This window comes from Mya arenaria, chromosome 14 (genome assembly GCF_026914265.1).
Source record: "Mya arenaria isolate MELC-2E11 chromosome 14, ASM2691426v1".
Lineage (NCBI taxonomy): Eukaryota > Metazoa > Mollusca > Bivalvia > Myida > Myidae > Mya > Mya arenaria.
The window spans coordinates 27,594,236-27,619,916 of record NC_069135.1 but is presented as its reverse complement, the minus strand read 5'-3'; the positions used below and the strand labels follow the sequence as shown (position 1 = coordinate 27,619,916).

The 25,681-nt window shown below is 35.3% G+C and overlaps 2 protein-coding genes across 2 annotated transcripts; both read left to right on the top strand.

Moving 5' to 3' along the window:
• Positions 1-20: 20 nt before the first annotated feature.
• LOC128217626 (B-cell receptor-associated protein 31-like) lies at positions 21-12,098 on the top strand. The gene is made up of 8 exons (XM_052924891.1): positions 21-179; positions 5,521-5,622; positions 6,383-6,483; positions 7,182-7,329; positions 8,278-8,416; positions 9,943-10,042; positions 10,648-10,748; positions 11,100-12,098. The coding sequence occupies exons 2-8, from the start codon at positions 5,531-5,533 to the stop codon at positions 11,142-11,144; spliced, it is 726 nt and encodes a 241-aa protein (XP_052780851.1). The 5' UTR covers positions 21-179; positions 5,521-5,530; the 3' UTR covers positions 11,145-12,098.
• A 1,512-nt stretch (positions 12,099-13,610) lies between these two features.
• Positions 13,611-16,670, top strand: LOC128217701 (uncharacterized). Its single transcript, XM_052925024.1, has 2 exons — positions 13,611-13,993; positions 14,375-16,670. The coding sequence occupies exons 1-2, from the start codon at positions 13,659-13,661 to the stop codon at positions 15,741-15,743; spliced, it is 1,704 nt and encodes a 567-aa protein (XP_052780984.1). The 5' UTR covers positions 13,611-13,658; the 3' UTR covers positions 15,744-16,670.
• Positions 16,671-25,681: the final 9,011 nt, after the last annotated feature.

Below are 25,681 nucleotides of genomic sequence, written 5' to 3'. Positions count from 1 at the left end.
TACGAGACGACAAATCACCGGAAATAAAAGAATGACTGGTATTGCCGTTGTAATAATAAAACGAATCAAAACGGACAAGAAATTATAACCAGTCCTGATAGGGAAGCAGAATATCTGTCAAACCGATAGGAGTTGTTTTTATCCCTTTTCGCATTTTTTAATTCTTGACAGCATATAAGGTACATCTTATTCTTCCTGTTTAATTCTCGTTTGTCCCATGCCATGTTTACAGTTAATTATAGTTAATTATATTTTTCTGGAGACTTGTTGTAACTTGTAGCTTTTAATTATATTATCACAGTGGCTTGATAATGATCAAGTTCATATTTTGAAATTAGACATTAAATGTGTTGTGACCATATTCGCAGTCATTGTTCATAATTTCATCCACATCATTAATTAACAGTGCCGTAGCTACACTGAGGCATGCTGCCTCGGTGTTTTTTGGGCACATACATAACATGTAACATGTAACATTTTTTATAGCTCTAAAAATAACTCTTATCGACTTCCTTCATTTGCCTCAATGTACACAAACCATCAAGGCGGAATTTTCATATTTGAAAAAAAGAACTGAATATTAGATATAATGGAATAAACTCTACAAACTACGGTACCATGCCGTTTGATGTTGACTTATTGTTTATGTAACATTAAATTAGGAAAATATCACGTATCAATATGTTCATACATGCACCGGGCAGAATGGCCAGGGTTCATCATTTGGTACAATGGAATCTTGATCTCCAAAAATTGCGCGGCAAAGGATTTGCTGCAGCTGCAACCAAGAGTGGGCATGTGTCTGGTGTTCAAGCGAGAATAACAAATCTATTTCCCAAAGCGAAGTATTTCACACACTTAGTGTCATCGTGAACCAAAGTACCCGAAATAAAAGACTTTATAAATGCATTCAAGGAACTAACACTTTTCTTTTGCTATTCTGCAAAGCGGAAAGATATGTTATACACATTCTTGACTAAAGATGTGTCTGATCTGTTAGAAGAAGAAGAACATGAACACGAAACTCTACTATACGACGTGTCAAAGCGACAGTCTTTGCCAACACTGTCGGACACACATTGGCTATCACGTGTTGACTCAATAAGCAGGCTAAATGTAAATTATGACATGATATACGATGCGCTACAATAAGTGCTGATGAAACTTCAGGCCAATCTGTACATGATGCAACAAGTTATATGCACGCTATGCAGCGATTTGAAACCATTGTAATTGCTGTACTTACACAGTTCACGCTGGGGTTTGTTCGACTGCTGTCTGTCAGCCTTCAGGGAAAGTCGTGTAACCTTTTAAAGGCGCATACTGAGGCACAAAACATCATTGAAATTCATCAAAATATTATACATGAGGATATATGTTTGACAAATTGTACATTTGTTTTGCTGCGTCTATTGAAGTTATTCCGTCAGAGCCAAGAACAGTTGGTCGACAGAGACACCATGCAAATTCATTTTCGGATAAAGCCAGTGTCTAAGACCATAACAGATTGAATTATTACTTTCCATTCCACGACCACATGATTTCACACATGAAGACACGATTCCCTGCTGAAATTGAAGGCGCACTTAAGGGAACCATTCTTCTTCCTGGACACATGCAAAATCTTGACTCCGCTCTAACAGATCAAATAAAGGAGATGACTTGCCGAACCCTGGAGATTTTGAACAGGAAGTATTGTGATGGACCTTGTTTAACAAAACCTGTACCAAAGTCATGACGCTGGAAGAAGGTGCAGCTGCATGTGACGAAGCCTTTTTCTCCAACATTTCAAGTATATTCAATATTAATGTGTCTGCCCGTTGGTTCTTGCACTTGTGAAAGGAGTTTCAGTTCATTGTGGCGGCTTAAGACCTGGGGTCGGACATCAATGGGTGCCTCATGACTTAATGGTCTGGCACTTGCCTACGTCCACAGGAACAACATATATGTTAATAAATTCTTAAGTTGATGATTGTGACAGTTAATTTCTTCTAAATGCACATTTGTTTTTGTATTTACCGTGTAGAATTAACTTCAACTGTATCAAAAGTTATAGCACTAAAATGTTGAAATGTTATATTTTAATGTAACATTTGTATGCAATTCATTCAACCAAAGATAGCAGAAAATCGCTTCTTGCCAAAAAAAATAATTCAGGGGGGGGGGGGGTGCCCCCGAACCCCCCTAGACCGTTCTGCCTCGGTGTATTTTTATGTCCCCGAAGGTGGGCATATTAAAATCGCACCGTCCGTCCGTCCGGCTCTGTAACTTTCCCTTGTATGGACAGAATTTAAAATAACTTGCCACATGTGTTCCACATACCAAGACGACGTGTGGCGTGCAAGACTCGTGTCCCTACCTCAAAGGTAAAGGTCACACTTAGTGTTTATTCACAATGGAGTGCTGCATATAAGGACATAGAGTATAGGTTGTCGTGTCAGGGCTGTAACTTTCTCTTGTATGGACAGATTTTTAAATAACTTGCCACATATGTTCCACATACCAAGACGACGTGTCGCATGCAAAACCCATGTCCCTACCTCAAAGGTCAAGGTCACACTTAGTGTTTATTCACAATGGAGTGCTGCATATAAGGACATAGAGTATAGGTTGTCGTGTCCAGGCTGTAACTTTCCCTTGTATGGACAGATTTTAAAATAACTTGCCACATGTGTTCCACATACCAAGACGACGTGTCGCGTGCAAGACCCATGTCCCTACCTCTAAGGTGAAAGATACACTAAGTGTTTATTCACAATTCTGAATATAAGGACATAACAGTGTAGGTTGTCAAGTATGGGTGGTATTTTTTTATGTTCAGAGGTAATTTAAAATAACTTGCCATATGTATTTGACACGTAAAGGCAAGATCAACTTTTCATGTACTTACTTTGTTCGTAGGTCAATGTCACATTCGGGGGCATAATGCCATTCATCACATACTGTGACAGCTCTTGTTTTAAGTCTGGCTAAAGCACTGATTATGCAAAAGTGCATACCTTAAACTGGTAGCTATCAATGAGTGAAGTGAATAAACAAGTCAATCCAAGACCCATAGATATATATATATATATGAAGATATATTGTTTGAACACTAGCACCAAAACACTATTTATAACATGAATCATATACACTTTACTTTATAGAACAAGTGTGTCAAACTGCAACGAAACCTCTGTAATTCTATCCTTCAATCCAAACAGAATTTTTATCATGATGGCTCAACAACTATAAGTCATATCCATCATTTTGTGAATAAATGTTTACACAATGCTTGCGAAAAATATCTTTGAAATGATTTACACTTGTTTACATTGTGTCACCTGATGGACCCACAACACATTTGCCATTTTATTTGGTTGTCAGTGTGCGCTGGGTAGCAATTATTGAAATACCTGCCTGTGTAAAACAAAGAACATAACCTGCTGTTGCATAGCTAATGATTATTTTGTGGATGGAATTATGAACAATGACTTTAAGCATGGTATCAACACATTTATTGTAAATATTTGCTTTGACAACGGTTAGATCCTTGTGGCCGGCAAATTTCATTTTGGTTAGGAAGGTTAAGTGATTTGATTACTAAAGGTATTTTTACAGTACAGTAAGATAAATAGCCTGGTTTTTAGCAATAGCCACATTTTGTTCATTAAAAACACCTTTACAGGAAAGGTAAATATGTCATGTAGGCATAAAGTGCCGTCACATTCATTAACAGAAATTATTTAACACCTGTTTTACCAGACTTGTTTCTTGTGCAGTCTTTTATGGTTAGCATATAAAATGTTATTTTTAGCCATTGTAATTATAACAATGACACACCCATAAGGCTTAAATATTGGACGAGACCGCGTGATGCAACCTTAATGTACTGTATGATCGTTTTGTAACTCTTTGAGGTTTTATCCCATTAGTTAAAGTTATATTTAATCTTGGATCAATTATCCCCCTTTGCAACAGATTATTTTCATACTTTCATGTCACAGTTTGGATATAATATGAATATGATCTTATGACTCAATACATAATACTCAGTATCCAATGCAAGTTCAAGACTTTTATGAACAGAAGGATTCAGTTTGATAAAAATGGATTATAAAGATAATAATAGATTGTTGCTGATGTGCACACAAATAAATATCTGTGTATGTATTAATGTATACAAAACAATGTACAGTAGGATACAACATATTATGAAAGGGCTGAACAATTAAGCTTAGAACTAAATACAGGCTAATAAGCTGTTTAATTGGCTAACAGTGTAGAATGTACTCTGATGTTATCATGTACATAGGATATTTTAATAAGAAGTTTGTCAATTCTTTCAATCTAGTAGTACTAAACGACTTATTGAGTACACGTGGGCAGTAAATCAATCATGGTGTACCCAAATCTTTCATTTTAAAGTTTTAAGTAGATTGAATGATATAGAGCTTTTCACCTAAAATGGATCTGGTTGCATTCAGTAACTGTTAATGTGGTTTCCATTTTGCTTTTATCATTTATGAAGGTTCCCTGTATAACTTTTATATTGTTATATTTTTGGTGTCTTTGTGCAAAAACTTCCACACTGGCCATAACTCGAGAACTATTCATGAAATGTTGTTCACTTTTTTACTGAGACAATAGGCACATACATGCAGGGTTTAAACTAGAGAGTAATGGGAGGGTGCTGCACCCTGTCCTTTTTTGGAAGCACCGCTCTGCCCTCATGCAGACCGGAATGTGCACCCTCCTGCCTTCAAAAAATTGAATGCTTTAGTTAATCAAATGATTCTTTTGTTTTGTTGAAAACTTGAAATATGATTATGAATTTAAACAAACTTTACAAATTTAGTAGTTGAAACCTTATATTACTTCAAATGCGCACAATTTCTTACCTTTTCTATGAAATTCATAATGCTTTAATTATTCACTGTCCAATACAATTTGTCACTCAGCACCCTGTCCCTTTTCTGCAACACCTTGTCCTTTCGAAAACCTGGCTAAAACCATATTTATGTCATTGTGTATATTACAAAGCCCAAAATACTTGTTAAATAAGTTTTAATAACATGTGAGCATTAGTTTTTGCTCAGTGCTGCTTTTTACAGCCATTAATTTTTTTTGGAATTATTATGACCGCCTGCCTTGCAAATTGGGAAAAAGAGTTGACTTTAGGAAAAAAACGAATTCATGCCAAAATAGCTAATATAATGGTAAATAAAAATGTTCTAACTTTTTTATTCATCCATTATGCTGTGAAAGATTGAAGCTGCACTTTCAACGATTGAATGTTTTGACAACTTTTTATTTTTTGTCTTGGAATGAACCAATTTTTGGGAATAATGGACTTTTTTTCGCAAGGGGAAATAGCCTTTAGAAGGCAGTATATTGCACCAAAAAAACTCTGAGCTATTGATGTGTATTATGCCGACACTCAACGGATATATGCAAAGCATTGCTCACCACTCATAATGCAATTCCTTCCTCAATTTAATTACTTCCTTGTCTGAAATTGAATATTCACTTTGTTTTCAGAAAAAAAGCCATGACATTGCAGTGGTCCTTTATAGCGGTGTTTCTTTACGGGGAGATCGGGCTTATAACTATACTTCTCCTACCCTTTATATCAGCATCAAGGTATTTACTTTTTACTGTTTGTATTGCTTTGAAGTGTAAATGTGTTGACGTTTCAATAACTCATTTCATGAAATAGCAAATTTGGCATTATCATATATAAGTCTGCTTGGGTGTCAGGTAATGGGTTTGGTTTAAAATTCATGGTGATGGAATTGAATTCTCTCAAATGTTTTGAACATTTTGTGGTTTTATAAACAATTTGGCATCTACATGTAACCAGCATGTTTTACATCATATATCTTCAGATCTAGAATTCCAGTTCAATTTTATATGAATGTGTTTCAAATATATTTTAACAATCAAATAAACTATTTTTAAACTGATTTATACAACTATTGATTTTGAAATAGATATTATCACTACACAGTTATAATGATTTGAATCATACAATTGTTGATAAGGAGGGGTCACTTTTTGTTTTTGCATTTGTCATGTTTAATATAGAAAACCAGCAAGTACCCAATTTTGACAGAATGAACCTTACAATGTAATCATGTTATCAGCTTGTCTGTCTGTAAGATTGTGCTGGGTAGCATCTTTCAACATTTGCTGTTGAACTTGAGCATAGCTGAAATACTATTTAAGTTATTCAAATGACAAAAGCCATAACTCTGACTTTAATAGTTATGAGTTATGCCCCTTGTTAGACTGAATGAAGAAGATCGAATAGAAGGCCAGGGCTTTTCTTATCATAACAGTATTACTTGTATTAAAATCATTTCTTGACTGCTGTATCACAGTTGTGTATGTACTTTTACAGATGGCAGAAAATCTTCCGCTCGAGTATCGTACAGAAGTTTGCTAAGTTTTCCCACATCTATTTCAATGTCTTCATAGTGATTCTACTCCTCTTGTTTATGGGTAAGATATATCATTTTAAGAAGTTAAAACAGAATTCATGCATTCATAATTCAGGGAAACATTGCAGAAGAAAAATGAAGTTTTATAGTTTGAGTTAGGAACTAAGCATGAAGTTTTATAGTTTGAGTTAGGAACTAAGCATGAAGTTTTATAGTTTGAGTTAGGAACTAAGCATGTTTATATAGGTTCATTTTAGATATATTTAATCTGGCCCCATTCTCTAAAAAAAGTTTTATTCTCCTATGACAGTTAAAATTTCTCCCTAGGGATAAACACTTTCAAAGGGTCCCTAAATACAATTATACCGTATATCTTCACAGTCATCGATATTAGCCTTTTGGATCAACAAGCCCGAATTATTATACTATTGCCTGGCATCAGATTTTTGAACAAGCCTTGCTATATAAAATTCACAATTTGAGCGAGCCCGAAAGACATTTTACCAGTGCAGGGCTTGCGGGCTTGTGCTAATTTCGACCACTGTCTACAAGTTTATACAATTTCATAAACAGTCATGATCATAGACTTGGAACAACATGCCGTAATTCTTACATTAATACTTGACACATTGTAGGAAGCCCTGCTATAAAAAAATCAGAAAAAAACATTTTATCACACAGAGCTTGCAGACTCGTGTTTGTTTCGACCACTCAGCCTTGTATAAATATGACATTTATCAATATGTTATCAATTTCCAGATGCTATTAGGGAGGTGAGAAAGTATGCGGGTCCGACCTCCGAAGTGGACCTCAAGCACAATCCGGACCAGGAAAATCTCGCTCATATGAGACTGTTCAGGGCGCAGAGAAACCTCTACATTGCTGGATTCGCCCTGTTTGGTTGGTTGTGAGTAGTCTTTCAATTGCAATTTATAACTTGTCTACTTTTGTAAGAGAAGGTATTTTGTATTTTTGGTGGTGGTGTTGTGCAAAACCACTCAAGATATTCAAATGAAACTTGATACACATGTTGCCAAAGGTAATACACAAACCCCATAACTCTTGATTAAATAGTAATTGAGAAACCCCCTTGCTCAACTGGAAAAACAGTGTTTACAGGAAGGAGTTCTTGTTCTTGTTTTTTTGCCTTACAATCTTTCTTCTAAAAGAAGGCTATCATTTTGATGTGTTCCATATTAGTCATAACATCTATGGTTCTTTTTCACCTTCAGCCACAAGAGTTTAATTGACAAGAACTGAACCCTTTTGTCTGTTTATTGAGGTTTGCACACTATTGTCAAACCATGATGTTGTAGGTGTCATTCAGGAAACTTGAACCTAGGCTGTCACTCAAGAACCATATATTATAAGAGATATATTCACTGGGCCGGTGAATATATCTGGGCCGGGGTGACAGGATATACTTTTGCTTTACAATAAATTTTATAATTCACTATATGCTCATTTGCAGCAACATCTTTCATTCAGGCTAAAACTATGTTTGCACTGAAGTAATGAATGTTGGCAACTTCTAGCTGTTTAAACACTGTTTGATAGACTTATTTTTATAAATACTTTCTCATAGAACATGTGTATTAAACAAAATAAGCGACCAGTCAATTGTTTAATTCTCTCAACAATAGATTTTAGTAAAAAAATAAATATATGTATATAAATATGATATCAATTTTCACAGCCTTTATAAATTTTGATTCCCACTTTGCTTAATAAAAGAACCGTGTCGTTCACTTTGCCGGGATGATATGTTAAAAAGATGTTTTTATTTTGGTTAAAGATATTTCCATATTTGAACATATAAGTGTTAAAAGTATTAACTATAGTTCTATACTTACAGCATTATTCGTCGCCTGGTGACGTTGCTGTCCCTTCAAGCCCAGATGCAAGCCCAGTCAGAGGCAAGCCAGAAACAAGCCCAAAGTGCTTCGGATGCTGCCAAAAAACTAATGGAGGAGAAGGATAATATCAAAAACATGGTAAGGTTACACACACCTAATTATTACCCCCCCCCCCCCCCTGCTTTGCCACTGTCTCTTGTCAGGTGGTAGACCAAACCTTGCCTGATTAATAAATAGAGAACTATTTGGCCCATGGCCCTCAAACTTAGTTGGGAGGTTTATATGTTGCCCAGTGAGATAATTCCTATTGATTCAAAAGTCATGGTTGGGTGTCCTTGGACTTGAACTTGTCCAATTGATTACTCTAGTATGCTTGGTCAAACGATCCTAAAACTTGGCAGAGAGGTTATCATTACCAGCAGATGATTGACTTTAATGACAGTAGGTCAAAATTAACAGTCACAGTCACCTTGGACATAGAACTCTTGTCTTGTTGCTAACTGGAGTATGCTTTAGGCATACTATCCTCAAACTTGGTAGGGAGGCTCTTACTTGTAAAGTGTTTGAAGCAATTGATTGAAACTTAATTCATAGATAGATAGCATGTGTAGTTCTGCACCCTGCTAGAATTATAACTTTCAGCATTTTATTTCAGAGTTATGTCCCCTTGTTCATTTTTAATTTAGGAATTTTTTGTCTGGCACTTGCAAAACCTACTGAAAGGAAATTGATGGAAATTTGGAATAAAGATAGTTCTGATCTTAAGTTGTTCATCTTGCAAGAATGATTCTGCTTAGGCACTTTATTGCAGAGTTATCTACCTTTGTTGAATATTTATAATGCAAACTTTGTCCAAACATTTACTAAAAAACTACTTGAAGAAATTCGAATTCATTAAAACTTCAATACCATCTCTCTTCAATTATTAATAGAAAATTTAAAGTTTCTTGCAATTGCATTTTTTAAAACTAATTTTAATTGTTGTTTATTCATATCAAAGTGCTTTAAGACTTACTATTAGTATTAGCCTTAAGGTGTTAAAGCTGCACAGATTGAACGTTTTGACAACTTTTTTATTTTTTGTCTTGGAACGAGCCAATTTTTGCGAAAATCCATGGAAACCAGTTATATAAGACTGCTGACAAAAAATAGATCGCAGATTTTTAAATTTAAGTTAAAAAATTTGATGTTTTATGCATTTTTCTTTAACCGTTACTTTAAGCCATAAAACATTAATTTTTTAACGGAAATATGAAAATCTATGATCTGATTTTTTGGAAGCAATCTTATATCATTGTTTTGCAGTTATTTACGCAAAAATATTCAGGATTCATTTTGAAATCATGATTGAGAGCTTTTAGCTTCAGACTTGTTGTATAGTAATGTTTATTTGCTCACACATTTGCATCAAAAAAAGTACCTTGAAATGACTTTAAATACAGTTTTTAAAAGGGGTTTTAGCCCCTTCTCCCTGCTTAGGGTAAAAAATCCTTCATTGCTATTTTCCTGGACAATTATCAGTTGTTAAAACTCCTGATGAATGATAATTGAACTGCTTATGTACATGCAGGGTGTTTCATAATATCTGCCCCACTTGCACTTTTATCTAGTACTTGTTATACAGACAAGCAATCAACTTTGTATCCTCATTTTACCCTTTCCAGGCAAGAAGTGATGACACTGATGTGGATGCCGTTAAGAGGGAAAAAGATCTCGCAACACAGCTAGATGAAACCAAACTAGAGCTCAAGAAACTTAAAAAAGGTCAGTAAAGGGAGCTAATTATTTGCCCCTTTTGTAAACTAATTTCTGAAAATTTAAGCTAGTCAGTTTTCAAACATGAAAAGTTGAAATATTTGTCATCGAGTTAGTCTTGTCATCTGTGTAAAAATAAGTCAGTAAAGGGAGATAATTATTGGCCCCTTTTCTGAACTATGTGCTAAAGTTTTTAGCTAGTCTGTTTTCAAACTAAAAAATAATGAGAAATATTTGTTATAGAGTAAGTCTTGTCTTTTGTGGTATCCTGCAAAATCAGTAAAGGGAGATAGTTATTGGCCCCTTTTGTGAACTTAGGCTGAAGTTTTTAGCAGATCTGTTTTCAGAAAATGATCGTTTCTGCTGTATTCTGTTATCCTAGAAAATCCCCTTGGCCTATGTAAATAAAAAAATCAATATGATCACACGAGACTTTCTGTGACAATATTCGCATGTTAAGCATAGTCCATAACCTTTTCTTAAATTACTAAATTATGCCCCTTGATTGTTAAAAAATGAAACGAAAATGTTAAATCTTGCAGAAACTGAATTACATTTGTATACCACTACATATGTCACACTGTTTTTAGTCTAATATGAAGTCCCTCTTTCAGAACTCGAGATGAAGCAAACAGACTTTGAAGCATTGAAGAAGCAGTCAGAGGGTATGAACAAGGAGTATGACAGACTGTTGAATGAATATTCTAAGGCTCAGGTTGGTACTAATACATGGAAGTTCTGTTTCTAGGAGATTTACAGAGGGTCTCAAAGAGGACTCGACTTGGAGAATCTCATTTCTTTTAAGTGTTTGAAACTTAATATTACATACTGTTTGCAAAAAATAACAGAGAGAGTAGAAGTATGAAGATGTTAATTTCTAAATGTATAATTTTATGCGTTTAAAGTGATGTCATTCAAGATCAAATCAATATTATAAGTGTTATCAATAATGTTTTTCTGATAAGTTATGGAAATATTTCTTATAGATTTCATCATATTTTTGGGGCTAGTTAATTCCATGACTTTTGTTTACATATTATGATAAAAATGATTGTCTTTGTTTCAGGAAAAATTGGAGTCACCAGAAGACGGAAGCAAGAAATCAAACTAGATTCAAATTAAAGTTAATGAAATTGTGCAATCTGTGTGAAAGTGTGCGTGCCAATAGGCTTTGTACCATACTTGATTGAAAAACCTGTATTGCGCACAAAATTGTGGCCATTATAATGAATTATGTTCCAATTGTATTCCTTTTCATCTTGTGTGTCATTTTGAAATATTTAGTCACAAAATCAAGCTAGTTTCCTCTTTCGGCTTTCCCTTACTTAATACGCATATAATCCTTTACATGTTATGATATGTTAACTACTCAATTATTTGGTGTTCATGAAATATGCTCTGATTGATTCTGGTCAACATCTAAACATCTTAACTTACTTTATACTCACATGAGAGGATTCTACTGGCCAAGGTGTCCAACTTTCACATGGCAGGGTTTAGGCTGACAAAACACCTGGAGTGATTTTCATTATTGGTCCAAAATGGATCTTGAATATTGACTTAAAGTTTCATACTGAATACCAGGCTAGGGGTAGATCTCTTGGCCTCTTCAAGCAGGGCACAAGTTTTCAAGATGGTGGATCAAATCTAGGCTCTGTAAGCAAAAAGGAGCATTGAGAATGAATTTTTGAAAAAGTATAATTTGAAATTCTGACGTGAAAAGTTTTAGCTTCTTTATATCATGGCCTCTCCGAAGGGACATCTCATTAATATAATTCACTACTAAATACAAAGAAGCTACTATACACTGAGCATTTGTTTGACGTGATTTGACATACGGTTATTGTTTTGTTCATTGGAAAACCCTGATGTGCATTAGGGTATACACCTGCGCTTAAAATGTTTTAATTAAAACCTAAGAACGATTATGATGGTGGGGGCTTTTTTATGGTTAAGGCTGGAAGTGAGAATTCTCATTGTGTTGGCTTAACTCTCTTTATAATAATAAATTTATAAAATTCTTTCCGGTGTCATGTTATGACCTGAATAAAATTACGTTACTTTATGTTGTGTATATCTTGAAAACATATACGTATTTTCATTACTGACTACTCATATGAATTTTCTCAGCGCATTCGTCCAGGTTATCTCATTTCCCTGTTGTCGATGCCTGGTAACCCGGTGGAACCTCGGTATGATTTGTAAGGGTATGAAGTGAAGAGAAAGGATATGTTTATAATGTAAACCATGATATGGAGAAGGATGTCAAAAGTGATGGAGTTTAGTTTAAACTTAAATTGTTAAAAAAAATTGAAAGCGACTGTGAAACAAGCTTTTACAATATAACTCTGTACAAGATATTATATTATTAGCATGAGATTCTACGCGAAAGTAAGGTTTTGTGTCATCATTAACAGTACACATAGCCTTCTTTGGCGTTTTAATAACCATTGAATGTATAGCGCTACTTTGTGCAATCTTAGAGCCTACATGCATGAATCGCTCGTTACTTAGGACTACGTCACTGTCTGTCGTATTTATAACTAACCAACGTGAGGCGGGATGGGGTTCGGATCCGACAAACCATACCAAAACCCTATACACGTGATGGATCCATGGTTTGGCGTAAGCGAGAGTGTAGTTTAGAATTGCAATTTTGGACATGAGCCCCCGGAAAACATAGGAATGAGGGTAGATTGTTTATCTAAAAAAAATATCTGAAATTGTGCATTCTTGTGTTTTATATTAACATCGTTTTCTTATATGGGAATAAAATGTCTTGGATGAATAATCTGTCTTTTTATGAGAGTGGACGTCCTTAAACCTGTTAGTGCTGTAGCATCCATTACATCTAATATATATAACGTCATTGATTTTTAAAGTGAACAAATCACGTACAACAAATGGTACCAATCATTATGTATACCTGAAATTACCTTATCGTTACATTACCAAACTACACAAGAACGTTCGACAATTCGGTGTGTAGCCTGGAGTGGGTTTGTTATGCACCAGTCAATAGTAACTACGCCCCCCCCCCCAGGTCCGGGGGTATACCGGGGAAATGGGCCGTGTTTTTACCTTCCACGTGACCCCGCAGTGCCGGGTGAATGCGGTGGTTTTGTCTTCCAGCCAAATATAGCGGGGAATGGGCCTTACCTAGAGTCCCTTGGGTGCGGGGGCATTTGGCGGGTTTTTTACTAGCAGTTCGTCTCCGCAGGGCGGAGACTTTGCCCGGGCTTGGCTGGACCGAAAGTCAAAGTCCCCGCTATTCCCCGGACCCGGGGGGGGGGGGCGTGGTTACAATTGACTGGTGCATTACAGTGATAGGCCTTGTACATTGTTTTTATATATTTAGAATTTTGTGTCCGAACTTATTATTTTTTTGCTAAGTAAATATATTTTAAAATGTGGCATATTAAATTCAGAACAGAATATATTTTATCTCTAATGCAAATCCATATGACCTAGCTATCATAACCAAGTTTTAATCACGTACCACACAATCACATGACCATATACGTAGGCAGGCAGATTTCTTGTATCTACTTCCTTGTTTGGAAGAGGGCGGATGAGATTTAGGAGCATTTTTTTTTTTTAATTTAATCCTGGGGATTACTGGAATATGGCTTCTAATTTCGAGTCCTCCATTCACAAGGGCGGTGATTTCATCCACGAGTTCGCCTGTTCTCCTTGCGACGAAGATGGATTGAACACGGAAGCTCAACATTTCTGTTCACAGTGCACGAAATATTACTGCAATACCTGCGTCACAAAACATAATGGCTTGTACAAGAGACACTCGGTGCTCGGGCGGAAGGACGTAAAGAAATGGGTGGCGGCCCAAGGGACGGTGGACGCTCTGGAAAGATGTGAGAGACACCCCGGTATAGCATTGGAGCTCGTGTGTGTTGACCATGACCAGCTGTGCTGTCATGTGTGCGTCGCCGTCAATCACAGGTAGGTTTCAGGAGTTCATGTTATATGTAAGAATAAAATGGTGAAGCGTTTGTATCATTAGTAGACACTCTGATCGTTTATGTTTCATTAAGGTAAAACGTTATCTTCTGATATCTATGATCACCTCTGTGTTCGGTATTACCAAGTTTATATCGAGTGTGTTTTAGCCTGAATAAACATCAACTGATCTATAAGCTACTCGTTATTTTTTCTGTGTTTCAATTAATTAATTGTAATATTTCACTTCACATTAACACGTTTATTTTTACTATAGTATACATTAAATACAAAATTAATGCGATATAAAATAAAGTGTACATGCATATCAGTTTTAATCACAAAATAATATGTTTTCCAGTTCTATTTGTCATAAATTTACAGACCATGTTCTTCGATACTGCACATCACCGATGTCGCAAAGGGTATCAGCAAAGATCCAGAGTTTCATCAATTACAACAAAAGGTAGCTGACCTCAGAAAACAGCTAGAATGTATGAAAAACGCCAGAAAGAAAAATGGAGTCTCATTGAGGAAGACCCGGGTTGCTCTTGTTGACGAAGTAAAAATAATCCGTAAAAAAATTAACGACATGCTTGACAGGATGGAGAAAACAACAGTAACTGAACTAGACGGTCTGATAGCGAAACACGAAATGTCCATAAAGAAGGATATTGACTTCTGCACACAAATGCATGAAGATCTGGAGAGTTTGATGGATGGGTGTGATAACAAACTGTCCTCAGGCGAAACCGTCTTGTATGTTGGATTTAAAAAATGTGGAGAAAAAATGAAGGAAGCAAGAGAACATCTACAGAGAATGTCAACAGTTGAATCGTACAATATAACATATCAGCCAGACAAAGCAATAGAGAAAATGTTCTCTCTACAACATTTTGGAGTCTCGACTGATTCCGTTCCTTTCGCAGCACAATTCCAACCAGAACATGTGTTCCAAGCGCTGGGGTACAAGGAGTACAATGTGAAGATGAGTTCAGACAAAGTTAATTGTGATATTTTGGGCGTATGTGAACTACCTGATGGAGGGGTTGTTATCACAGACTGGAACAACTGTAAAGTAAAACTCCTGGACCAGAAGTACAGGGTTGTCGACCATTGTGATGTACCCGAGCATCCATATGACGTGTGCCACATTGGCGGGAATGAGGTTGCCGTTTGTGTTAACAAACGTGATCTTAGACGTGAACTCCATTTCATTAACAGAACAAAGGGGAAACTTGTGACTACGAGAAAGTTACGTTTCACACATAACTGTTACATCGTTGCTCAGTACGGAAACAACCTTTACATTTCATCAGATACCGCTTTATACGTCTACACGATGACGGGAAAGCAGATAAAGAAGTTGTTCGAGGACAAGTCCGGTGATGAAAAGTTGGCAAACATTGCAATCAGTAACGACGGGAAGATTATCTACATCACAAACTACTCGAACAATCAACTTATCACCCTGGACAACCTCGGCAACAAGCTGGCCACATTCACTGATCCTGAATTAAGGGGACCTAACGCAGTACAAGTGACGCCAGCTGGACACATTCTTGTCTGCTGCTCGGACTCAAACACAGTGCTGCAGGTTGACAATGACAGAAAGAAAGAGAGAAAGGTTACCACACTGGCCTGGGAAGAATGCGGAGTGTACTTACCGAGATCTCTTCTCTTCAGCAGCCGTACTTCCTCTATGATTGTCGGTGGAAAGACAGACTTGCTTCTTATTATCAAGCTGCAATGAAACAGATTAACATATGTTACATCTTATTCTGCAGTGTGATTAACATAAACTTAAGTCGTATAAACAATCAATGTTCAATAAATAATCAAAAAGCCGATTATTCGAAGGGCTGAGATACAGTAAATAATTTTCTTTACTTTCAAAAGTTTTCTAATTTTTTTTATTTAAGGTACCGTTGAATAAACGACATTTTAAACATTTAGTATCATTTTGAAAGACGGTATTATAAAGAATTCATGTAATGTATTTAACCGCTTCTTTAAACTAAATTGAAAGCTGCTATGACTGAACTATGACTGAAGGACAGTCTGTAGGACGTAAAGTTGGCAATATTGGTCAGGAAAACATGCGGAATGTTTAATTCCAAGACTTCGTTCTTAAGCATCAGTACATCTTCTCTTGTTTTCGACGAATGTAAGGACACGCTTGCCATGAACTAGATTTAAACCCGAAACTTCCCGCATTTAAAATTAAAAAAGGTCTGAACCTCTTTTATGATCTATGTCATATACCAAGAGGAGCCACTGAAAAAGACATGTTGGGCCTCGTTCTGATTGCCAATAAAATTCATCATAGTCCAAGGTTCTGAAAATTACTGTTTACAAATATACTTAGCATAGCGTGCTCGTCAAGCAGTCAAACAAAGCACGATTACAGCCACTTTGCACCGAAGAGAATTTATTGCCCCAACGACAACTTGGGACAATCCGTTACATCTCTTCTATCGGTTTCGTTTCGGTTTTACGGTGTTATAGAGCCCCATGGTAAATGAAAACCAAACACAATCTATATTAACAGGGTACTTTCCTTTTATGTTTTTGTTGGACACCGCTCGTATTATAATACAACAGTTCTTCTTTATAATGAATTGCAATAAAACTAGCTCAAGTTAAGTTTGCACATTTCACTTTTAAATCGCTTATTTGCTTCTGGCCAGCAACTGTGCTTAATATTGTTTTGCTTGCAAAATCTATGACAATTAAATTTTGATATGCAATTGCGTAAGTTATCATTTTTAGGCTTGTCCCTGCACTTTTGATTGTATAAGGGGTAAATTCCGTGAAGTCCGATATCAAAAACATGAAAACTATGACTGAAAAAGATGGCGGATATCAAACTGAACCGTAAAGACACATCCTCACCAATGTTTTAATTCACTGTTTTTCGCACATTAGCCAGTTGGTTATTCGAGCATTTCCAATTTGTTAGTCGCGTACCTTTATAATCATATAACAAGACAATGTCTCAAACCCGAACAACCATCTAGTTGGTAGTTGGATATTCGCGAATAACCAACTTAAAGTCATCAACACTGGCTTGTGGCGAAGTATACCTTTATTTTATTTGGCCCCTTACTTGTCACACTGGACTTTGAGATGCATAAACACATTTTAAACATAAAATATATATTTAAGAAATATAACACAACACTGAGGGTCACATGACATTATAAGAACCGGCCAGTCAGCCGCCAAAAGTGTATATGGACCGAGGCGATAGCCCGAAGTGGTGTGTAAACATTTCTTTTATTATACTGAACATTTTATATCATCATTCAATATTTTTAATGCACGTGTGTTTTATTGAACAGAGCATATAATATTTACTTGTGAAAAATTATCGCCGTTGTTAAATTATCAAGCCGCACTTACCAGTTGTATGACGTTAGAGGTCCATATTACATTTTTGGCGAGGTCCTATGATAAGGACCGCTGACGTCATAAAACTGGATTTTTATCAAAATACAGTTATATACAGACCGATCGACTTTATTTATGTAATGTATAATTTACATAATCCCGCCACACCAGGAGATACCAGAGGATTTAACTCGTGTCGAGCCGTCAGAGCTCCGGCGGAGCGAAAGACTTATGTAAATCGTAACTAAGTATACTGTAAAACCAATCAAAATAAAGGTATTTATTTAATATGAATACTACATGTACATTAAGAAACGTAATTAACGCGATGTTGATTGTACCAAATAGCTTAACAATAAATAACCCATTTGATCATTAATACATATGTTAATGGCTAATGTACGAAAAACAGTGAACAAAAAATTGTATACAACAAAGATACATATATAAAAAGACAAAATAAGTGATATTTATTTACATTAACAATTATTGACAAGAGAACAAGGTATTATTTGAATCCCCAACTGCCAACTGGTTGGTAGATGGATATTTGCAAATAACCAACTGGAAATGGTCGAATAATCAACTGGCGAATGTACGAATGATAATGATTTAAGTAGTGATTTTACGAAGATACCATGAAAACATGAATAAAAATGCAATAACTGTTTGATTTCTTTACATGTGTATCTTTTAACCGTAACACAAGACAAAATTTGAATCCCCAAAATACCAACAGGTTGGTACTTGTATATTCGCGAATAACCAACTGGCAATGTTTGTATACCAACTGGTGAATGCACGAAATATTTAAAACAGTGTTTATCACGAAAATACATATGTGTACATGCATTTAAGTACATTAAGCGTTGGATTTCTACATGTATACCGTGAGACCATATAAATAGACAAAATCTGAATCCCCAACTACCAACTGATTTGAAGTTGAATATTCGCGAAAAAACAACTGGAAATGTTCAAATATCCAACTGGCGAATGTATATTAAATACTCAAATAAATCAGTGTTTCTTTCGAAGATACATCAGTGTACATGCATAAAATATTTTTGGCGTTGATATTGATGATGATGATGATGACGACGACGACGATGATGATGATGATGATGATGATGATGATGATGATGCAGCAGCAGAGCCAAACGATTTTTTCAGGACGATCGAAACGAGTCGACTAATATGACGAACAATCGCAAATGGTCAAGTCGATTTGATATTTAAATTTCAGAGCAAGGCTGTTTGTAAACAAACCGATTGGTGGCAGAAAATAAAAATACACTTCTCTTTTTAAAAGGTAACAATTTAGTCGAAAGCGAATGGAATGTTTTTATGCTGCAATAAAGATACATTTTTATTGATCTTCGTCTGAATTTTAAAGTTCAAAACTAAATACTCGTGCATTCTTAGGAAATACATGTAGGTAGTCAAACGTATGAAACAGTACTCAGGCGTTATATTTACCCTTAGTATGGTCATTGTGAAAAGTTTCCTTGTACATGCTTTGATGACAACATTGTAGAAAAAATATGAATAGAATAAATTCTCTGGAATCTGGGACCAATAAAAATGTTCTCGTACTCTCAGATATAGCCAACAATTTCTCTAGTGAGGACCTCGTTACCTACCTTACCACATTTGAATAGTATTTATTTTCAGAGGTAGACTCTATGCAGAACATGTCCAAAGTTGCAACTCTCTTTGACCCCGAATTCTATATGTGTAAGGACACAACCTCAACTGCTTAACATGCACTTGTCAACAAAAACCAAGGAAAACAACACTTCAACATAAAATCTTAAGATGATCAGGTCATTTTGAAACAGGGGATTCAACTAGCAACTCTTATTAGGTACATGCATATAAGAAGGTAAAAAAGTCATATTGATTATATTATGATAAATTTAAATAACAAAGCAAGTTTTGATTTGCTAATTGAAGTACACTTATCACTAGTGGATCCAGGCGGCGCACCTGACGTGAGCCATGCCCCCTTCCCCCGCACGAGCCCCCTTCCCCGGCTAGCCCCCCCCCCCAAAAAAAAAATAAAAAAAAAAATCGTCCAAGTAAGTTAACGTTTTATTTAAGAATACGGGAAAAATAATGAAATACTTTCAAAATGCATAATTTCAGACTTAAAATTGTTGAAATTTTCTTCCAAGTAAGGAATCATGCTTATCCATTTATAATTATATTTCAGGGTTCTAATAGTACTGTGATACCCAACGGATAACACATGTATAACCTCAACATAATCTGCTTAACATGGAACACCGTCAACCACTCTTGGGCACATGCAGAACCCTGGTCAACATCAACATTTGCCCTGACTCCTGTAACAGAAGTTAAGTTAAATAATAGCAAAATCATAACCATACTTATGTAAGTGATTAGAAAATATGCTATTTGTTATCATTGTTTGATTAAAGGGACTCGACACCAGATGGTTCCAAATTGGGCAAATACAGTATTTCCTCAAAACAAGCCTAGAATTATCAATACAAGCTATTATGAGGTGAATAACACATTATTTTACATTATAAAAATAATATTTTATCCCTGTCTCAGCTAAGTTAACCCATTTAAAAATAGCACATACTGGTAACCTAGTTTAAAACGTGTATATTAAGTGTGAAGGTCACTTGATTAGTACAGATACATACACTAACATTTTAATTCGTTGGTATTTACGTGGTAGACAAACCCAGAAAATTTTGCTTGAACAAATTTAAGCAATGTGAAATATCAGTAAGTAAAATTCAATGCATTCACAACAATATCAATTTTATGAAAGTTTTTACAATTTTCTTTTACTTGCAATGGTATCATCTGGTATCTAGCCCCTTAAGTTTGTTTTACTGTTTCCCTGAAAATGCACAATAAGTGTCTCTGTCATGTAAGTGAAAAAACAACAACAATAAAATGTTATTTTCACCATAACCCCTACCCCCTCCACCACCAGCACCACCAACACCACCACCACCACCACCACCATCACCACCACCATCATTATCATCATTATCATTTCCCTTTTTAATGATAGAAATTACCTAAAATTGGTCTGATCCGATTCATAACTTAAGTTAACACTTTACTCATTCCCCAAAGATATAACCATAATTATGAGCCTAATGCCCCCAACAACAATTGACTAAGCCCTTCATGGACATAAAAGACCCCCTCCCTCCCCCCCCCCCCTTAGTCCTTCATTATCATAAAAAACATGGGAACCTGCTCCCCTCGACAGCAGCTCTTGTTGTTTTTTAACTACACTCAAAACCTGTTTGCACGATATCCCAGGGACCAGCCAAAATTACTTTTTGCTAATATTGAGCCATGCGGGAATGCTTATACATAGTAAAACAAAATAGGTCCTTTACATCCAGTTTGATCAAACAAGGAAATCGAGCTAAGTGGTATCGAATTAACAGGTTTTGACTATAGTTGTTGTATCTTTATGTGTACTCTTTTGCTATGTATTAAATGTTTTTGAACTTTTTTCTTCGTACTTTAGTTCGTTTAAACCTGTTTTTGCTTATAGTTGAGATGCACTAGGGGAGATCAGAAAGTTGACAGCTACACCTCTAATTACATAAGTTTAATGTCATAACATCATTTGCTCGAAATTATACAGAATAAGTTATTCCGTCTGAAACTAGGCAAGAGCCACCCATTTAGAGATAGGTCAACATGGATTTGAGCTACAGGATCACAAAAAGGTACACCCAGCAGGAGATAGGTGCACATGGATTTGAGCTACAGGAGCACCCAGCTTTTATATGTGGCAGCCATGATCTGTGTATTATGTCTTTATTGAACAGGTATTTTGTTGCCTTAGTTTGTATTTGACTCTTTTTGTTGCAGCTATGCTCTATGTATTTTGCCATTATTGAACTAGTATATTGTATATTTAGTTTGAATTTGGCTCTGTTTGTGGCAGCCATGATCTGTGTATTATGTCATTAGTGAATAGGTATATTGTTACCTTAGTTTCTATCGGCTCTTTTTTCCAGCAGCCATGATTGATGTATTTTGTCATTAGTGAACAGGTATTTTGTTACCTTAGATTGTACTTGGCTCTTTTTCAGCAGCCATGATTTAAGTATTATGTCATTAGTGTACAGGTATATTGTTACCTTAGATTGTACTTGGCTCTTTTTCAGCAGCCATGATTTAAGTATTTTGTCATTAGTGTACAGGTATATTGTTACCTTAGTTTGTTTTTGACTCTCTTTTTTCATCCATGATTTAAGTATTACGTCATTATTGAACAGGTTTATTGTTATCTTAGTTTGTATTTGGCTCTTTTTATGGCAGCCATGATCTGAGTTTATGCCATTATTGAACAGGTATATTGTTACCTTAGTTTGTATTTTGCTCTTTTTAAAGCAGCCATAATCTGAGTTTTATGTAATTATTGAACAGGTATATTGTTAACTAATTTGTTTTTCGCTCTTTTTTTCAGCAATCATGATTTATGTTTTATGTTATTATTTAATAAGTATAATATTACATAAGTTTGTATATATATGTCTGTTTTTGTTTTTGTTTTGAGTTAGTTCTTTTTGTGACTGCAATGATCTATGTATAATGTCATTATATAACATGTATTTTGTTACCTTAGTTTGTATGTGGCTCTTTCTGTGGCAGCCATGATCTGTGTATTATTTCATTATTAAACTGTTATATTATACCCTAAGTTTATAATTGCCTCTCTTTTGGCAGCCATGATCTGTGTAGTATGCCATGATTGAACAGGTATATTGTTACCTTCGTTTGTATTTGGATCTTTTTTTCAGCAGCCATGATTCATGTATTTTGTTATTAGTGAACAGGTAAATTGTTATCTTAGTTTGTATTTGGCTTTTTTTCAGCAGCCATGATTGATATATTTTGTCATTATTGAACAGGTATATTGTTGCCTTAGTTTGTATTAGACTCTTGTTTTCAGAAGCCATAATTCATGTATGTTTTCATAATTGAACAGGTATATTGTTACCTAAGTTTATATTTGACTCGTTTTTTAGCAGCCATGATTTATGCATTATGTCATTATTGAGCAGGTATTTTGTTACCTTAGTTTGTATTTGGTTCGTTTTTTCTTTAGCCATGATTGATGTATTATGTCATTATTGAGCAGGTATTTTGTTACCTTAGTTTGTATTTGGTTCGTTTTTTCTTTAGCCATGATTGATGTATCTTAGAAAAATCTTGTCTGGAACCATATCATGGTAATGATTGGTCAGTCATGTTCAAAATTGGCCATGATGTACCCCTTGATGAAACATGGACCACTTACAAAAAGTGGGTCACATGGGGTAAAAAACTAGGTCACTATGTCAAAACTATGGAACGTACTAGAGGCATTATACATGGTCAATATTCATAAAACTTTATTAGAATGTTTTTCTTGATGAAATTGATTATTCAAAAATAAGGTCACTAGGTAAAATCTTAGAAATATTATGTCCGGAATTGAAATGATTTGTTGAATTATGTTCAAACTTGGTCTTAATGTACCCATTGATGAAATATGGACCGCTTGTAAAGTAGGGCACATGGGGTCAAAAACTAGGTCACTAGGTAAATCTTAGAAAAATCTTTGTAACACATTAGAGGCATTATGTATGGTCTTTTGTTCATGAAACTTGACCAGAATGTTTTCTTGATGAAATCTTGGACATGTTTTCAACTGGGTCACATGTGATGAAAATAATTGGTCACTTGGTCATATCTTTCAAAGATCTTGTCCGAAACTATTTTATGGTAGTAATTGGTCAGATTATGTTCAAACATGGTCAGAATGGTCCCTTAGGTTAAATTTCCACTGCGTTCTAAAAGTGGGCCATATGGATCAAAACAAGGTCATTAGGTCAAATAAAAAAAGATTTGGAACACGCTAGTGGCAATCTAATTTTCATGACACTAAGTCAGACTGTTTTCCTTGATTTTTGTTGAATAGTTCGAAACTGGTTCACATGGGGTCAAAAACAAGATCACTAGGTCATATCTTACTGAAATCTTTGGAACACTCTAGAGGCAATACATTTGCTCTAATTTCCACGAAACTTAATCAGAATGTTTGCCTTGATGAAATCTTGGAATAGTTTGAAAATAGTAGGTCATGTGGGGTCAAAAATGAGGTCACTGGGTAAATATTAAAAACAAACTTGTGGACACTCTAGAGGCTATTTATTTTGCAATATATCTTGATCAATCTTCATGAAACTTGATCAGAATGTTTGCATTGATAAAATCTTAGATTAGTTTGGATCTGGGTAATATGGAGTCATAAACTATTTTTCTTGTTCAATTCTCAATGCTACATCATTAGGTCAAAGGTCAAGGTCGCAGTAGATGTTCATTTAATACGGGTGAATAAACCAAACTTCACTGTTGGTTCGTCTCCAAATTCCATGTCCATCATTTATTTTCCCTCAGCTACGATCACAAAATAGGGGGGACAAGCGCTTTTTCAAAAAAGCAATCTCTAGTGTTAGATTTTTTTTTTCTCTTTTTTGCAGCAGCATTGGTCTTTGTATTGGTATCTTTTGAGTCACAATGTTGTTTCTTAAGTTTGTTTTCGGCTCTTTTTGGGGCAACCATGATATATGTAATAAGTTTAATCGCTTTGTAATTACTTTGATTTGAACTTGACTAGTTTTTGACAGTCATTATCATTTGTTTAGTTATAAGTTAAGTTTTATGTTGTTTATCTAGTTTTTCATTTGACTGAGGCAGCTTTTTTTATTTATTTTAAGGCAACAACCATCATGTGCTTTATTCTGAACTGCAATGTCATTAGCTCAGTTTTTAGTTGGCTCTTTTTGTTGATACACATGATTTCTTAATTTAGTGAATTTGATTCAGTTTGTTTGATCTCAGTTCGTTATGACTCACAACACATTATCATGTCCTTTAAACACAAGATACCTTATTACTGCAGGCCTCCCTGTTGACCAACAACATGTACCTCTGTATAATAAATGATATAAAACCTGGCCCTTATGTTTCTCAACTACACATAGTTATGTATTTGAATATGTAATTTTTAAATATATAAATACAATCCCTTATGTCTATCAACAACACCTACTCATGTCCTTGAATATATAAAAAGCCCCCCCCCCCCCCTATGTTTGTTCTTAAATTTATTACCACAGGCCCTTCATGTCGGCCAACATTACATTACTTTATCCTTTAATATATAAACGAAGGCCCCATTGTCTACCAATGACACCTGACCATGTCCTCAAATATGTATAGAAAATACCCCAATGTTGATCCGTCCTTTAATATATATATACACTGGGCCCTTTATCTGCCAACAACATATTACACTGTCCTTTAATACATAAACACAGGCCCCTATGTCTAACAATGTGTAACTTTACTGTATATGCGCTGGCTCAATTTACTGCCAACAACACATAACTCTATTCCCTAATATTTAACACAGAACACGGACCGTGTCTTGCAACAACCATTTCCTGTAATATGTAAAGACAGGACCCTTTGTTTTTATTAACAACACAGCAACTAGTTGCTTTTTCATTCGAAATATAAACATAGGCCCCAATTTCTACCAACATCACATACCACTGTCATTTAATATATATTTTTCTCCTTTAATATATAAACACAGACCTCTAAATGTATCAATAATACACAACCCTTTTATTTAATATATAAACAGTCCCCACTGTTTCCTTAACACATTAACATACTCCTATGTTTACCACCATCACATATCTTTGTCCATAATTTTATAAATACAAACCCCAATGTCTACCAACAACACATAACTTCCATACCCCATAACAATGAACAAAGCATATCTTTGATAAATAAACACAGGCCCCCTAGCCTTCTAGCAACATGCAATTTTGTCTTTTAATTTAATCTCATAGGTCCCTATGCCAGCCAACAAACAACACATTTCTATAATAAAGTAAACACAAGTCCTCACATCTACCAATAACACATTATTTAAATATATAATTGTTAGAAGGCCCCCATGTTTACCAACAACACTTAACACTCCCATTAATGTAAATATAGGCTACCATGTTAACCAACAGTAGGTAACACTGGCTTTCAATATTTAAACAGAGGCCACTATGTGTACCAACAACACATAACCCTGTCCTTTAATTTATAAACACAGGCTTCCATATCTACCAACAACCCCGTCCCTATATATATAAACGCAGGCTTTTGTGTTCCAACAACACATTACGCTATCCCTTAATATAAAACACAGGCTCCCATGTCTACCAACAA

Coding starts and splice junctions, on each gene's coding strand:
- LOC128217626 (XM_052924891.1), top strand. CDS start 5,531: ATGACATTGCAGTGGTCCTTTATAGCGGTGTTTCTTTACGGGGAGATC. Junction 8,417..9,942: donor AGGATAATATCAAAAACATG/GTAAGGTTACAC, acceptor TACCCTTTCCAG/GCAAGAAGTGATGACACTGA. Junction 10,749..11,099: donor ATGAATATTCTAAGGCTCAG/GTTGGTACTAAT, acceptor TCTTTGTTTCAG/GAAAAATTGGAGTCACCAGA.
- LOC128217701 (XM_052925024.1), top strand. CDS start 13,659: ATGGCTTCTAATTTCGAGTCCTCCATTCACAAGGGCGGTGATTTCATC. Junction 13,994..14,374: donor TGCGTCGCCGTCAATCACAG/GTAGGTTTCAGG, acceptor ATAAATTTACAG/ACCATGTTCTTCGATACTGC.